Genomic DNA, 16690 nt, shown 5'->3' with positions numbered 1-16690 from the left:
TGCACACCCGGCCATCAGAACACACCATGCAGGTATGTACTAGAATGATACCAGGGATATGTCATCCTGTTGGCTATTTGACAGTTTATTGCCCACCAAGTACACTCTGGGATTCGCGATGTGGCTGAAACTGCACAGATGTCACAGTAAAACTGTGCTGATTGAATGGCTGCCTGAACCGTCACATATCCTCTACGGCATTGCAGGGCTTCGTCATTGCCGCCGTGCTGGCTGTCGCCGCCACCACCCCGGCTCCGGAGACACCGGTGTACAAGCCCACGCCGGCCCCCTACCACCCGGCCCCCTCCTACAAGTCGGCCTCTTACCACCCGGAGCCCCAGTACAAGGAGGAGGTCAGGCCGTTTGCCTACGACTACGCCGTCAACGACCACTACACCGGCACCAACTTTGCCAAGAAGGAGGAGAGCGATGGCCACAACACCCAGGGATATTACTCGGTGGCTCTGCCCGACGGCCGTGTCCAGCACGTCAAGTACGCCGTCGATAGCTACGGCGGCTACAACGCTGAGGTCACCTACGAGGGAGAGGCCCAGTACCCCGAGTACCACCCCGCCCCTGCCTACGAGGTTTCTGCCGCTGCCTACAATGCTGCCGCCCCTGCCTACAAGGGTGCCGCTCCGGCCTACATCCCTGTCCACAAGACTGCTTACAGCCATTCCGCTCCAGGATACTAGCCTGCCACGTACTAGACAAAGGATGGGGCCGGTTACTCAGTTAAACTCATTCATAATTTCGTGATGGTGATTTTCGTTTCTTGACGCCTACGTTATATAAATACAACGATTCGTCTGAGTCGTGAGGTTTGACAGAGGTCATCCTACGTGTTTTCGTCAAAATGTCTCATCCGGCTGTGAGAAAAGACGTCCGCATAAACCGAAACTTCAGACCACAAATAATTTAAAATGATTAGCTATATCCTGTCATGGATTTGCGGTGTTAACAGCGTTGCACCTTTGGAACCTCTCTAAATTTTTGGGATGATTGTAACTAAATTTAACATTTTTTTTAGGACACCAGATGTCTGTAATCAGTGTGGTGACCTTAGTATCTATACACTAAAACGAGTGGTGACCCATGAAGGTATCTCGCCGAAACTGCTTGCCAGATGGTTTTCAGCACAAGGTCACATCTATGACCTGCGACCGTCTAAGGACTGAACAGATCTCCCTGGTCGTTGGACTACGTCCAAACCGTGGAAAGCATGTACAATACGTTTATAGTGCCACGAGGAGATCAAGTTGTCATTTTATGGGGTTATGTGACTCTTGATGTCTGTGTGGGTCATTAAGTCATGGCGCCTACTGTTGAGGCTCGCAATATGTCTTCGTTTCCACTCGCCAAAATCGCGGTTGTCTTCCTTGTCCTGACGTATTCTAGAGCAATTTATTCCCTGACATGACGTCTGGACAGCTAACCTAGACATGCTTTGCGATGTTGCACCAGATCATCGGTAGACCTTTCGTGAGGCCAATTTAAATGCGTCGCATTGAATTATGCTATTGTCCATCTAGAGCCGCTGCCCCGCCGTGGTCGGCGACTTGCGCTGAATCGACTCACTGTTGCTAACGTTTACGAGGTGCGCTGCGCCGGCGCCAGCTGTCGAGGAGGTCTGTCGGCACGCGTCACTGCCATCGCCCCTGCGGCTCATGGTGCGCCGGCTGACCACCTCAATGCCGAGCCGAGCTGAGCTGGCGGTCGCTGACTGATGGCCTGCCTGTGTGACTGCTGGTGTTTTCAAGTCGCATCCAAGTACTTTATAGGAGCACCCACGCTCACGCGGAACATTTGCACAAATGACCGTAGACTTTGTGACATAATGATTAAATATGAAACACGTTCTGACCCTACACTTCAAGTGATGCAGATTTGTCTAATGGATAATCGGCCGTGTGATCAATTAGGGCCGAATGTACATGTTTAGAAGGAGTGTGACCCAAACACTGCCTCCTTGTTCCAGGTTAATCATACTTAAGGTGCAAGCATGAGTTAATCCAAATATTGTTTATGTCCTGGAACATGCCTTGCAGCATTTCCGGAATACGACACCGCCGGTATTATCATATATCACAGTTTACAGCCGTGTCATCTTCCCAGAATGTATCACTTGTTGGTATATGTATGCCTACAGAAAAGACCACGATAAAAAACACTGTTTTGTTAAAACATGCTTCGTATGCACAGCGCAAAACATCGCATCATAACGACTGATACTTTCTCCATAATACCTTCGCTTTTAAGCGCCAGCTGTAAGTCGCTGATGACCTGAGATCACGGTCCGATCCCTCCGCATGCGACCGTTTAGCGATGGATTATCAGCTGGGCTCTCACGGCCACTCCCTGTTGGTCACGTCCCTCCCCGCACGCGGCGACCCTGCGGCTTCTGACCCGTCTCAGTGGCAGCAGCCTCGGGCGCTTACCGCTCTCCCAGATCCTGTGACACCAAGCTAGAATGTCGCGCCCCGAGGGTTGAGAATGAATGTTGAAGATCGAAACGGTAGTTTACCGTGGAGATAATGACGGCGCTAGATTGGCTGCGATGCGGAATACAGCACACGTGATGTCTGCAAGAAACGAATCTGAATGCCCGTGATGTGCAAAAGGCAAGCTACCAGCCACAATTAATGGTGCCAGATACGAAGAACATGCAAAAACATGAGCAACGCACCTTGGGTATGATAATGCACGGAAACACCAGTTCATTGACGCAAACCTTCACTTCCTTGACAGCGGATGCGGAAGTACATGAAGAAAGTACAAGTAATAGAAGAACAATGCAGAAATATCAATCCATGTGTATCTCAATTATCTTATTTTTGTTTTCTCCGAGCAATAAAGTTATTACTACTGTGGTGTCTAGGTGGATACTTTTGCCTATGAAATTTCCAACAAAGAGTTTATAGTCCCATGACGGCATATATTCCTATCACAAGGCATAGTTCTCTTATAATGGTGGTTTGCTCTTACTAGGAGGACTAAGCCTTTTCGTGCCAATCCCAGTTATGAAACCATATCATAAAACGTACACACGGGAAGACTAGTGCCATGCTCTCCGATGCGTTGAGAATCCTATTTTTTCAGGGGGTGAAAGGTCATGAACAGCATCACGAAGTATGAGCTAGAGCGGCTGACGGAAGTCGGGAGTCAACAAAGCCTATGGAAATACGACGTCATAAAATGACTCATATTAAACTTGCTGCAGAGGCGCCACTTCATCAGGGTGTTGTGGTTGTGGACTTTAGAGACCGATCTTAAGATTGCAAATCTAAGGACCATAATAGTTTTGCTTTTCGCGTCCTGGTGACATGAAAATAAAGAAAAACTGGAGCCATGCCTTACGTCTTTTCTGTCATGAATCTATGACCTGAACTTACGGTCGTCATTTTTTCTGTTCCTTGTGTTCGCAACGCGTCCATGATGGACATTGGTTTGGGCATGGGCTTAGACCGCATTGTTTATTGTAGATCGACAGCAAACTTTTCTTCGTGCGCCAGATACCAGTTCACCTACATGGCTGTGTTGGCGATCTGCACGACTTGGCAACATTAGCCCTGGCTGTCCAGGCGCCATGTCACGGGATGAATTACATTAAAACGCGCCCGGATGGCCGTTTGGATGTCCTTCGCTTAGGTGGGGTTCAATTTGACCCCTTGAGATCTTAGGAACCGAGGAGGCTAGAGTCGCCAACTTGACATGGCGTCTTAGCCTTGTAGTGTCTATGTATCGTCGAAATGAAAATCATTCACATTCCCCTGTATTGTCATACCCTCCCGGGATACCATATGAAACAAATACCTATTGACCTTGGAATGATAAACAACTTCCCCACCGACCGTTGCCACGCGTTGTATGGTTCGCACCGAACCAGACGATATGCGAGCTGATCCAGCTCCATATACACCACAAGCCTCAATGTAAGCTCATTTATGTTAATGCTTGATGCTTCTGGGTCGTGACCCTCGTGGCAAACAAGGTTCAACAAAGTCAAACTCCGTGGCCGTTTCTCAAGTGCCCCAGAACCTAAATACGTATCCTGGAAGAAAGGTCACATGCCCATTGAATGTCAGTGCCTTGTTATTTTTTTTTATTAATTGGCATTTTTATATTAATTGGCATTTTGAAGGTCATGCTGACCTAAATCATGGAAGACTGCTTTGGTTTTTGCATTTGAATAAGCGACAAAGATTACGTAATGCAGTACGTTTCATAACAAAAACGGTGACTTGGGTTAATTTAGGTCAGTGACATATTCTGACCCTTAGAAAGTGTACTGAAGATGTGCAATGCGGTTTCTGTTATCAATTGATTTAAAACGGGCGCCGGAAGCTAAACAAGTTCCGTACATGAAGCCCTATGGTAAGAAAACAAGTCGGTTTTGACCTTGGTCTGACCTTCCTACCTGACCTTCGGTCGATTTAATTTGTTCATTCAATTTTTGTGTCGACTAAGAAAAAGGTCAGATTTTGAAATTACTTAACAATCCGCTGTTTCATCAGATTGAACGATTCCCTAGAAATTGACTTTACAGAATCCACTTTGACCTGCCGTAGGTCAGTGACCTTACATGGTACATCTAAGTTTATGATACGACACCAAACGATCCGTTATTCAGTTGTCTGCAGCTATGCAAAGTTGGAGCGCCTATGCCTCGCTTTCGGAAAGTATTCCGGACAATTTTCGGGGGGTGAAGTGATCCCCACCCGAGCGTGCGTGCGAGCGTGCAAAGTATCTCTCATCCGGCTGTGATAAGCGACGTCCTCATAAACCGAAACTATATACCACAATAATATCTATTATGACCAGCTAATGATATCCGGTCATGGAGACAGCGTTGTATCTATGGAAGCTCTTTAAATGTTATAGATGATTCCGACGGAATTCAACATGTTTTTTCAGGAACCAAAATTTTTGTATTTATTACAAGATTCGTGACACCAAGCTAGAATGTTGCGCCCCGAGCTTTGAGAATGAATGTTGAAGATCGAAACGGTAGCTTACCGTGGAGATAACGGCGGGTCTAGATTGGCTGCGACGCGGAATACATTACGTGTAATATGTGCAAGAAACGAATCTGAATATCGGGGCGGCCCGTAATGTGCAAAAAGCAAGCTGCCAGGCACAAGTGATGGTGCAAAATAGGAAAAACATCCGAAATCATGTGCAACGCACCTCGGGTATGATAGTGGATGGAAACACCAATTCATTGACACAAACCTTCACTTCCTTCACGGTGGATGCGGAAAGTGGTTGTGGTCTATAGAAGCAGACATTAATATTGCAAATCTGAGTATAAAACGGTTTTGCTTTTCGCGTCCCGGTGACATGAAAACAAAGAAAAACTGGAGCCATGCGTTACGTCTTTTCTGTCATGAATCTATAACTTGGACTTACGGTCGTCACTTTTCTGCTCCTTGTGTTCGCAACGGGCCCATGCTAGACATTGTTTTGGTCATGGACTTATACCGCATTGTTTATTGTAGATGGACAGAAAACTTTTCTTCGTGCACCATCATTCGCCAATCTCAATTCACCCACATGGCTGTGTTGGCGATCTACACGACTTGGCAAGATTAACCCTGGCTGTCCAGGCGCCATGTCAGGGGATAAATTGCTTTAACACGCGCCCGGATGGCCGTTTGGATACCCTCCGCTTGGCTTGGGGGTCAATCTGACCCCTCTGAGATCTCAGGAGCCGAGAGGGCTAGAGTCACCAACTTGACATGGTGTGTTAGCCTGAACGTTAGCTCACTTATGTCGAAGCTTAATGCTCCTGGGTCGTGACCTTCGTGGCAAATAAAGTTCAACAAAGTCAAACTCCAGGTTGGTTTCCTTCTAGAAGAGAGGTCACATACCCATTCATTGTCCGTGACCCTGTTTGGCGTTTTGAAGGTCATGCTGACCAAAATCATGGAAGACTGCTTTGATTTTTGCATTTGAATAAGCGACAAAGAATACGCAATGCAGTATGTTTCATGACAACAATGTTGACTTGGTTATTTTAGGTTAGTAACCTATTTTGACCTGTAAGAAGTGTATTGAAGACATGCAATGCGGTTTCTGTTATCAATCAATTCAAAATGAGCACCGGAAACTAAACAACTCTCGTACAGCAAGCCCTATGGTCATAAACAGGTTGGTTTTGACCTTGGTCTGACATTCCTATCTAATCCTAGGTCGATTTAATTTGCTCATTCAATTTTGGTGTCGACTAAGAATATTCTCAGAGATTTATGGTTTCGTCTAAAACTCCGTTATTGCATCAGATCAAACATTCTCTACGAATTGACTCCGCTAAATCCAATTTGACCCGCCGTAGGTCAGCGACATTACAAGCTACATTTAAAGTTATGATACGATGTCACGCAATCCGCTATTCAGTTATTTACAGCTATTCAAAATTTGGAGCGACTACGCCTCGCTCTCGGAAAGCATTCCGGAAAACCCTTCGCGGGTCCAGTGGCACCCACCCACACTTCAAGGCAACAAAGAAAATTGGGAGTTGTAGCGGCTAGAAACGAGAACATCTTAATAGTCCTCACGGGAGATGCCATGACTCCGTGGCCCATTTGAACATCGAGAGCCCATTTTCCACATAAGTAACACATTGATCACCTGGCGACACCGTAGCCGTACTGTACTTACTTGGCACAGTCCGGGTGTCGCTCCAACAACAACAGACAGCAAGTTCTCAGCCCTCGGACGGTCATAGGGCAGAGGTGTTTGGTAAGACCATGTACTGATAGCCACCTGTCACGTAGTTTCAGCGTGATACCTGCATAGGACACTTGTATTGATACAGACACTTTGCCTCCGGAAAATGAAATTTATAGAATTCCTCTGCAATCAATCCGAGGATATAACGAACCTTTCAAAGATGACGCGCTCTAAGCACCAGCAATCCATGACAGGTCGTTGCTAAAAGTCATCACAAAACAGCATGTGGTCGTTGTCTTCAGTTTATGAAGACGTCGCTTCCCACTATCAGATCAGAGATATTTCCTGGTGGAAGACATAGAATTACCTTCGTTAAAACGACACGATTCGAAAGAATGTTGTTTATTGAAGTAACGCGGGACAAAAAACGAAAAGCACTGTAACACAATCATGAATAAGTTTGAATAACCAGCCGTTCTCACCCTGCGACTAGTATGTCACAGGCCTGTATGCCGGGGCGGGATGGCTGTAGGCGGGCTTGTTGACAGGCTTATAAGCCGGAGCGGCAGCCTTGTAGGCAGGGGCGGGGTGGTACTCGGTGTACTGGGCCTCACCCTCGTAGGTCACCTCAGCGTTGTAGCCGCCGTAGTGGTCGGCGACGTACTTGACGTGCTGGATGCGGCCGTCGGGCAGAGCGACCGAGTAATATCCCTGGGTGTTGTGGCCATCGCTCTCCTCCTTCTTGGCGAAGTTGGTACCGGTGTAGCGGTCGTTGACGGCGTAGTCGTAAGCGAAAGGCTTGGCCTCCTCACTGTACTGGGGCTGCGGATGGTAAGAGGCCGGCTTGTAGCCCGGGGCAGGCCTGTACACCGGTGTATCTGGAGCTGGGGCGGCAGCTGCAACAGCCAGCACGGCGGCAACGACGAGGACCTGCAATGCCGTAGAAGATATGTTATCAATGACTCGCTCATTCCAGCATCCCTGCTATATTTCCGACCACGGTGCTTTTGTCGAAAAAAATAGCTAGCATCTGACAAGTTGCTACATCAACAATATAGCCCAAGCACATGCCTGCATGTTGTGTTTTGGTGGCCAAGTATGCAGCGAAACTGGTGCCTGCTTCTGCAGTACTTTCGCTTTTATAGGCCGGCCGCCAACCACCGACGAAGGCCACGGTCATTACCTCACTGAACAGACTGCCCCTCCAGCGCGTTATCATCTGCTGAGCTGGTGTCAACGTGGATTGGCACAGATCCGTAGTCACTCCTTCATGCGTGCTCCCCTCCTGCCATGCGATGCGAAGTACATAAGATTGCTGTCAATAGCGCTATTCCATTACTAAACAAATATGCTCTTCTTTACGTCATCGTTTGATTACTTCAAAGATCGTTTTTAAGTTATCAGAGTCTCCACCAGAGTTGCAACGTTAGAGTTGCCACTGAAGTGGAGAGTGACTCACCTGTCTGCTTCGCCGCACCGTAAAGTTGGCGTCGTTTATTTATGCGAAAAATTTGTGTTGCAGGCGTTCGTTGTGTGTGCATCAGCCCTTTTTTGCGTTGTTCTTATATTTTATTTAGAGATTCATAATCTTAAGGTACACAAATGCCTATGGAATATATCACAAAACACGGCTTGTGATCGAGGCATGTAAACGACAGCACAATCTGGCTGTTTTCCGATTGTCTTATGACGTCATATGTTCATCATAAAATCCAGAATCAGCCAGATGGTACATAACCACCTGTGACTCAATAAACGTTATGGGTCTAGGTAAGTAGGAAGGCACCCTACAAATACAAAATATCATCTGCCTTATGTAGGTACGTGCGAGGCAATACTCTTAACGCAAAGACTTCCGCTTGTCTGGTAAAAAAATGTTATCAGCCTATGTACAGAAAAAGCACACACGCCTTCTTTCACTATGTAACTCCCTTGCCGACAATTTAACTGACGTACTTAGCGCAGACAAAATTGAATACAGCAGACAACAGACGCCCGCCACTCCCCGCACCACCGGCGGCGTCACGACCAGGGGGTGCAAGGTCCTGTAAGTTCGAAGTGCACTGCAATGGCTTGTCGCTTGAGGTTGTCACGCACTTCATCAAGGTTGTCGTTGAATTCTACACTATCGGCTCACTGATTACATGCGTCTGTCACTTAGTCGGTTTCTTATTGGTATGAAGGCTCAGTTGGTAAGAGCGCCTGCAGTCCGATTCACCCACCTGTGGCAGGGTGGGTGGGAGTCGTTTTAGGCGCTCACCATTTACCCTTGACAGGTATGGCCTGCGGCAGGTGGCAGCGGTCGCGCTAAAGGTCCGTTGCCGTCAGAGGGCAGGATGAACCATGCCGAGCGTTGCGGCACGTTAAATTCTCGGCACTAAATTCTGCCGTTGCCTGGAATTACGCGATCGGATGGCACGAGTCAGGGCTCACACAGCAAGCGATACATAGCCTGGGCTCTGATGCCAGAAATCCATAAGTTCAGAGAGTTCGGATCAAATTTTATAACAGACAGCTCGATATTCGTGCCGTCTCATGGTGTGTAAGGCTCGTATATTAGTCTTCAGTTTCCATGGTATTGCATTTTAATAGCTTGCCGCCTGGCTTGCAAAGCCCATTATCATGATTGTCAAAAACTTGTACGTTACTGGCACGCTGATCATGTGCACCTTCCTAAAAATGACTTGTTGACTATCCGCACGACTGTTCTAAAAATGGCTTGGTGACTATCCCCACGACTGACGCTAGTCTCCGTTTTCCTCTCATCATTACGTCCAGGGTCTGGCGGCGCATGCGCATTAGAGTCTTAGCTCCAGTGACGTCAAGCTAACGTTAAACGAAAATAAAGCGGGAATTACCAGCCCGTTTTACCTTGTCCTTGTTCCGCCATTGTTCCGGTGTAAATATGCTATTAGTTGGTTATATTTATTTCCATCTTCTTCTCGTCTTTTCCTCCACAGGCATTTTTATTAACACCCTTTTAAAACGCTCCCTTGTCCAATTCCGTGGCTCACTATACAAACTTTTCCAAAGTAGATCATTTACACCACATTTCAACAAGGCCACAACATGCCATAGCGTTAACTAATCTACAACTCGGAATACGTTATCAACTTTTTCCTGATGACATCTTTTTCATGTTAACACATTCCAGCTGCGATTCATGCCGATTTACTCTTAAGAGAGTAGTGATAGCCGTATTGCTGGTAAAAAATCCGGAAAATAGAGAGATATGTGCGTTCATATTCGTTATTCGATTATTTTTTTGTAGACCAGCGCATGTTTCCGAAACACCAACGCATCTATCCCTCCATTTTCCTGTTTTTGTTCTACGAGGAATGAAACTACACCTGCCGTTTTCTTTAAACGCATAATGTTCCTCCCAATTTCACTTAACACCCTACGTGATTTTAATTTCCCCGTTATTGGAGAAATGGTTTACCTACGTGCCAAAAACTTGGACACCATGAAATGGTTGGGCTTCGAAGGCTTTGAGCTTAAGTTATTGGGATAAACCAATATTTCGCCTACACCACAACCGGATATTGCCGTGTAAACCCTCATTATGTGTGCGGCAACATCGTCGCATTTGAAAATGACGTATCCCAATATGCATGGGGTCGAAACGTTTAAGGACACAATTCATTGCTGTGAAAGTCAATTGAGAGCTTAATGAACTACCAAACACTTCGAAACAAAACATGCATGTACATGCATCTGTTTGAGCGCCCAGTGTCTGCTCCCGCCTGAGTTTATCTGAGAAATGCTGTCTGGGATGACATTTTAATTGCATGAACTATCACAAATTTTCATTTTCATAAGCTTACACCATACCTATGCTCCTAACTTGTGAATTCTCGTCGCATCTAACCCACGTCACAATTACTTTCGGATGAACAATGACCAGAAATGAAGCGAAATGGATGTGATATGATGAGGCAAAATGCGACTTGGGGATTAGTTGTTGGGGACTTAATTGAGAATTTAAGGGAGGTACAACTTTTTTCAACGCATCGTACCGAATTGCTGGGATGATTGCTCTGAGTTCAGCGCATTGCCAAGAAAGTTCGATACGAACCCACTGCGTCATAAGCTACACGTTCTTTGTCATCTATCATCCAGCTCACCTGTGAAAATTAAATGACGTCCATATACAACGTCATGGGTTACATTCTGGTCAACTCCCAAGAGGTGGGCGTGTACCAGGAAGTCCGTGCGAATTCGTCAGCGCAGCCGGTGACACCGTTGGAGGCGTCCGTTCACTGGGAACCTGACCGTGACCGTCTGTCAGTGGTTAACGGCCGACCTATAAAAGCGAAAGCACCAAGGGAGTAGACACCACTTGTACTGCACACCCGGCCATCAAAGCACACTATGCAGGTAGGTACTGAAATAATATCATTGATATGGTGTCCTGTTTACTGCTGGACAGTCTATTTCAAACCATATTCGCTCTGGGATTAGCGATGTGCCTTGAAATCCACGGATTTATGGTAGCAAATCTGCGCTGTTTAAATGACTGCTTGATCCGTCTAACATCCCCTGCGACATTGCAGGGTTTCGTCGTTGCCGCCGTGTTGGCCGTCGCCGCCGCCGCCCCAGCACCGGAGACGCCGGGCTACAAGCCAGCTCCGGCCCCCTACCACCCGGCACTCTCCTACAAGCCGGCCTCTTACCACCCGAAGCCCCAGTACCAGGAGGAGGCCAAGCCGTTCGCCTACGACTACGCCGTCAACGATCACTACACCGGCACCAACTTCGCCAAGAATGAGGAGAGCGATGGCCACAACACCCAGGGATATTACTCGGTGGCTCTGCCCGACGGCCGTGTCCAGCACGTCAAGTACGTCGCCGACAACTACGGTGGCTACAACGCTGAGGTCACCTACGAGGGAGAGGCACAGTACCCCGAGTACCACCCTGCTCCTGCCTACAAGGCTGCTGCCCCGGCCTACAAGCCTGTCCACAAGCCTGCTTACGGCCATTCCACCCCGGCATACAACCCTGCGGCGTACTAGTTACAGTGCTAGAACGGGTGCCTATTGGAAATATATCCGTAAGTGTGTCATGATGCTTTTCGTTTCTTTCCACGCGTTACTTCAATGAAAAATGTGTGTTAAATGTGCGGGCTGGACGGAGATACTTCTGGGCTTTTCACCGCTAAAGTATATCTCCTCCGGCTGTGATAAGCGAAGTCCTCTTAAACCGAAGCTATATACCACAATAATGTCTATAATGACCAGCTAATGATGTCCGGTCATGGATACAGCGTTGTATCTGTGGAAGCTCTTTAAATTATCTAGATGATTGCGCTGGAATTCAACATGTTATTTCAGGAAACAAAATTTCTGTATTGATTACAAGTGGTGACCTATGGGAGTATCATGCTGAAACTAACTGACAAGTGGTCTTACAGGTGGTCCTACAGGTGGGCAGGTGGTCTCAGCACATGATCTTATTGCACACCTCTGACCGGCGACCGTCTAAGGTCTGAGCAAACTTCCTCCCTGGTCGTTGGACGACGCCCAAAACGTGACAAGCGTGTATACTACGTATACAGTGCCACGAGGACATCAAGTTGTCATTTTATGGGGTTATGTGACTCTTGGTGTCTGTATAGGTCATTAAGTCATGGCGCCTACCGTGAAGACTCGCAAGATATTGTTGCTTCCACTCGCCAAGATCGCCGTTGTCTTCCTTGTCCTGAGGTATTCTAGAGCAATTTATTCCCCGACATGACGACTGAAGAGTTAAGTTAGATATGCCTTGCGAAGCTACACTAGATCAATATCAGACGTTTCGTGCGGCCAATTTAGATGTGCCACAGCGTACTAAAGTATTCTAAAGCAATTTGTCCACTGACATGACGGCTGGACAACTATGTTAGGCATGCTTTGCGTGGTTAGTTGCACCGGATCACCAGCAGACGTTTTGTGAAGCCAATTTAGATGCGTCGCATCGAAATATGTTATTGTCCATTTAGAGCCGCTGCCCCGCCGTGGTCGGCGACTCGCGCTCCATCCACTCACTGGTGCTTCTGTTTAGGAGGTGCGCCGCGACGGCTCGGTCCGGGCTCCGCCGCTCGAGCCGCCTCGGGTAGGCCGGCGGCCTCTCGCGCGCCTCGCCTGCGCCATCTAGCCTCGGATGTTCGGTGGATGTCGAGGAGGTTTGTAGGCACGCGTCACTGCCATCGCCTCCGCAGCTCCTTGTGCGCCGGCTGACCACCTCGATGCCGAGCTGAGCTGAGCTGGCGGTCGCACGCGACAAATAAACCGAACACTGTCTGCTTGTTCGCGACGGATGTTGTCCCGCGCCGCCCGCGCTGGTCTGTTAAGAGCTTCAGTGCTGCTAGTCTGTACCTTGCGTTGGTTACTGTGATAGAAAACGTTGGCGTAGATGTCATTATTATCTTGGATGCATGCAACTGCTTGCCCCTAGGTATTTGGGAAAATGACTTTGTGACAGGACAGCTTGGGTGAACGCTAATCATCGCACCATATCTTGGAAAATCAGCTTACTGCGTCACTAAGTGGAAATACCAATTTTTTATCTGCATCATCACTCGCCGATAGGACAAAACCTGGCTTTCATCTTAAGTTTCAAGTTGCTGATGACCTGTAAGTGTGTCTGACTGATGAATTGCTGGTGTAACCGACTGATGGGCTGAAAATGTGACTCACTGATAATTTGCCAGTGTGGCTGACTGGCGACCTGCTGCTGACTTACTGATGACCTACCAGTGTGGCTGACTGATGACCGGTTAGTGTGACTGTCTGATAAAGGCTAGTGCAGCTGACAGATAAGCTGCTTGTGTAACTGCCTGATAAATTGCAGGTTAATGACTTGCAAGTGTGACTCAGTGGTGACCTGCTAGTGTGACTGACTGATGACCTGCTGGTGTGGCTGGTTGAATGTCCGATATGGTACCACGTCGTTGAAATGCAGTTTTTCCTTCGCACCATCTTGCGGGGGTAGAACAGAGCTCACCATCTTCATCTTCAGATTCCAGGGGCTGATGACCTGTCAGTGTGATTGATGGATGGCCTGCTAGTGAGACTGACTGATGATCTATTACTGTCACTGACTGATGACCTGCTAGTGTGATTGGTGACCGGATAGTGTAACTGAAGACCTGCTAGTGTGACTGACTGGTGACCTACTAGTGTGACTGACTGATGACTTGCTAGTGTGACCGCTGGTGCTTCAAGTGATGTAGTTTTTGTCCAATGGATAATCGGCCGTCTGATCAATTAGGGCCGAATGTGCATGTTTGGAAAGAGTGTGACTCAAACACTGTCTCCTCGTTCCAGATCAGTCATGTTTAATGTGTAAGGACGATTTAGTCCAAATATTGCTTATGCCCTGCAACGTGCACTACAGTTCTTCTGGAATACGACACTGCCAGTATCATCACATATCATTGAGCACAGATGTGTCATCTTCCCAGAATGCATTACTTGTCAATACGTGTATACCTACAGAGAAGACCAGCAAAAAAAAAACACTGTTTTATCCAAAGATTCCTCGTGTGCACAACGGATAATGTCACACCACAACGCACAATTTCAAAACGCCAACACAACTTGCTCGCTTCTCTTGCTTGCTCGCTTCAACACAACTTGCTCGCTTCAAGCTGCACGGCAACGAGCAGAACCTCCTCCATCTGCTGCTGAGCTTGAACGGCACGACCACGGGATGGACATTTTTCAAGACCCATCAGCAAGACCTGTGTCGGAGAAGTCTGGGAGAGGGGCGTTGTGGCATTCAAGCCTAGGTACGTGCCAAACCTGCTGGTCGACCTGATTCCGCAGCTGAGCACCAGCCAGCAGCTGCTGTACCTTCTGGCCTCCGGCATTCAAAACGGCTCTGTCCGAAACGTGGCAGTCCAGCGGCGAATTAGACCATCGAACCATGACAGGTAAACATGAAAACACATTATGATGGATTTCATGGCAATGAGTGTTAAAAGATCATCAATTATCAGTTGATATTTTATGCGCTCACTGTTAAGCATCTACTTATTATCGTACTTTGTGCCGTGGCATGTCGCATCATTTGCTGGTTGGTTCACGCTTACTAGCATATCTGTTGATATGTATTCCATCACATTTAAGGACTATGGACATCAGCATAATTACATGCACTAAGGAGGCACAATTATTTGTGTATGATCGAATGCTCAGTTCGTAGCGAATTGTTCCAATGTATTCGCTTTTGTTTTCAGATGGTTGACACTGGTCGTTCGTCTGCTGCTAGTTCACATCTCTACCGAGACCTCCAGCAGGGCTCACAAGGACCTCGTCCAGTGGGTGGTCGGCCACTATGTGTCGGTATGGTCCGCCATTCGGCAAAACAGCGGCTGCGACTTTGGCTTACGCAACTTGTTCCAGAGCATCGCGCTACTCCGCGACTTGCCGCAGCACACATAGGCCACGGTGCACCCAGCCAGCCATCCAGACCAGCGTAACGGGTACTGGGTCCGTCCGGAACAGCTGCTGCTTGACATGGTGTAGGATGAGGACCGCATGGTCCGCGAACAGGCGGTTGCGATCGTCGCGCCGCATTTCTGCTACCGTGGGATATCTGCCGACGCGCGTTTTGGGTCTTCCGTCTGTAAGCAGTTGCTGTTTGGGCCAGTGTATCAAATACACAGGCTCGGCAAGGAGCACGATTGTCATATTTTTCAGGAGTCATATGCTATGCATAGTTTTATTTGCACGACATGAGCTGTCTTAGGGAAGTGAAAGTCTAAAGCATTACTAACCGTCATACTCGTGCAACGAGCTCATACTCAGCAGCACATAAAGCTTCCGCCAGATGATAGTCAATCGGGCAATGTCTAATCCACATATTTGACCATTGGACCTTAGGACGAGACACTCTCCTACGACGGCTGGAGGAGCGCTCGGTAGCATCGTTTCTATACGCAAAGGTATTTTGTGTCGCTTGCCGCCCACGGCTTGGTGTTACCTGCGGCGGCGGACGCCGCCCAGCAAGGGGTGACTGCAACGCCGGAGGTCGGTTTACGGAGATATTTCGATGAACTCGCGCCCCACGAATTTCAGCTTTTGGGAACAACTTTTGCTATACCGTATACTTTTGGACTCCTGCGCCATATAATTTATTTGTCTCACTTGATTTTGTTACTGATGAAACACCCCAGCACACAGTGTCACGAGGAAATTAAGTTGTCATTTTATGGGACTATGTGACTCTCGATGTCTGTGTGGGTCATTAAGTCATGGCGTCTGCCGTGAAGGCTACCAAGATGTCTTCCCTTTCACTCGCCAAAATTTTGGTTGCCTTCCTTGTCCTGACGTATTCTAGAGCAATTTATTCCCTGCCATGACGGCTGGACAGCTAACCTAGACATGCTTTGCGAAGTTGCACCAGATCATCAGCAGACGTTTTGTGCGGCCAATTTAGATGTGCCACATCGTCAGATGCTATTGTCCATTTAGAGCCGCTGCTCTGTCGTGGTCGACGATTCGCATTCAACCCACTCCCTGGTGCTTCTGTTAAGGAGGTGCGCTGCACCGGCGCCGCGACGGTCCGGGCTCCGCCGCTGGAGCCGCCTCGGGTGGGCCGGCGGCCTCTGGCGCGCCTCCCCGGCGCCAGCTCGCCTCGGACGTTCGGTGTTGTCGAGGACGTCTGTCGGCACGCGTCACTGCCATCGCCCCTGCGACTCATGGTGCGCCGGCGGACAACCTCGATACCGAGCTGAGCTGAGATGGCGGTCGCACGCGACAAATATACCGAACACTGCCTGCTTGTTAACGACGGATGTGACCCTCGCGTCGCCCGCGCAGGTCTGTTAAGACCTTCAGTGCTGCTAGTATATACTTTTCGCTGATTACCGTGACCGAAAACGTTGGCGTACATGTCGTTAATACATTACATACATATAGCTTTTTGCGTCTTGGTATTCGTGAAAATCGTTGTAGAAATGCGGCGTACCGCGTTACCGAGTCGAATAGTAACTTTTCCTCTACGTCATCTTGTGGCGATAGCAGAGAGC

The 16690-nt window shown here is 48.1% G+C and overlaps 1 protein-coding gene across 1 annotated transcript in view; it reads right to left on the bottom strand.

The window, feature by feature from the left end:
- Positions 1–16690, bottom strand: part of LOC119090263 (adhesive plaque matrix protein-like) — a gene marked incomplete at its 3' end in the record, with an annotated part of 38764 nt that overhangs the window by 9658 nt on the left and 12416 nt on the right. Inside the window, exon 2 of the mRNA XM_037213047.1 lies at positions 7431–7568. Coding sequence (XP_037068942.1) covers positions 7431–7568 — 138 coding nt within the window. The remainder of the gene's footprint in view (positions 1–7430; positions 7569–16690) is intronic.

Source organism: Pollicipes pollicipes, unplaced genomic scaffold (genome assembly GCF_011947565.3).
Source record: "Pollicipes pollicipes isolate AB1234 unplaced genomic scaffold, Ppol_2.1 Scaffold_3087;HRSCAF=3621_pilon_pilon_pilon, whole genome shotgun sequence".
Lineage (NCBI taxonomy): Eukaryota > Metazoa > Arthropoda > Thecostraca > Pollicipedomorpha > Pollicipedidae > Pollicipes > Pollicipes pollicipes.
The sequence above is the reverse complement of the archived record's forward strand: the minus strand, read 5'-3'. Positions and strand labels throughout refer to the sequence as shown.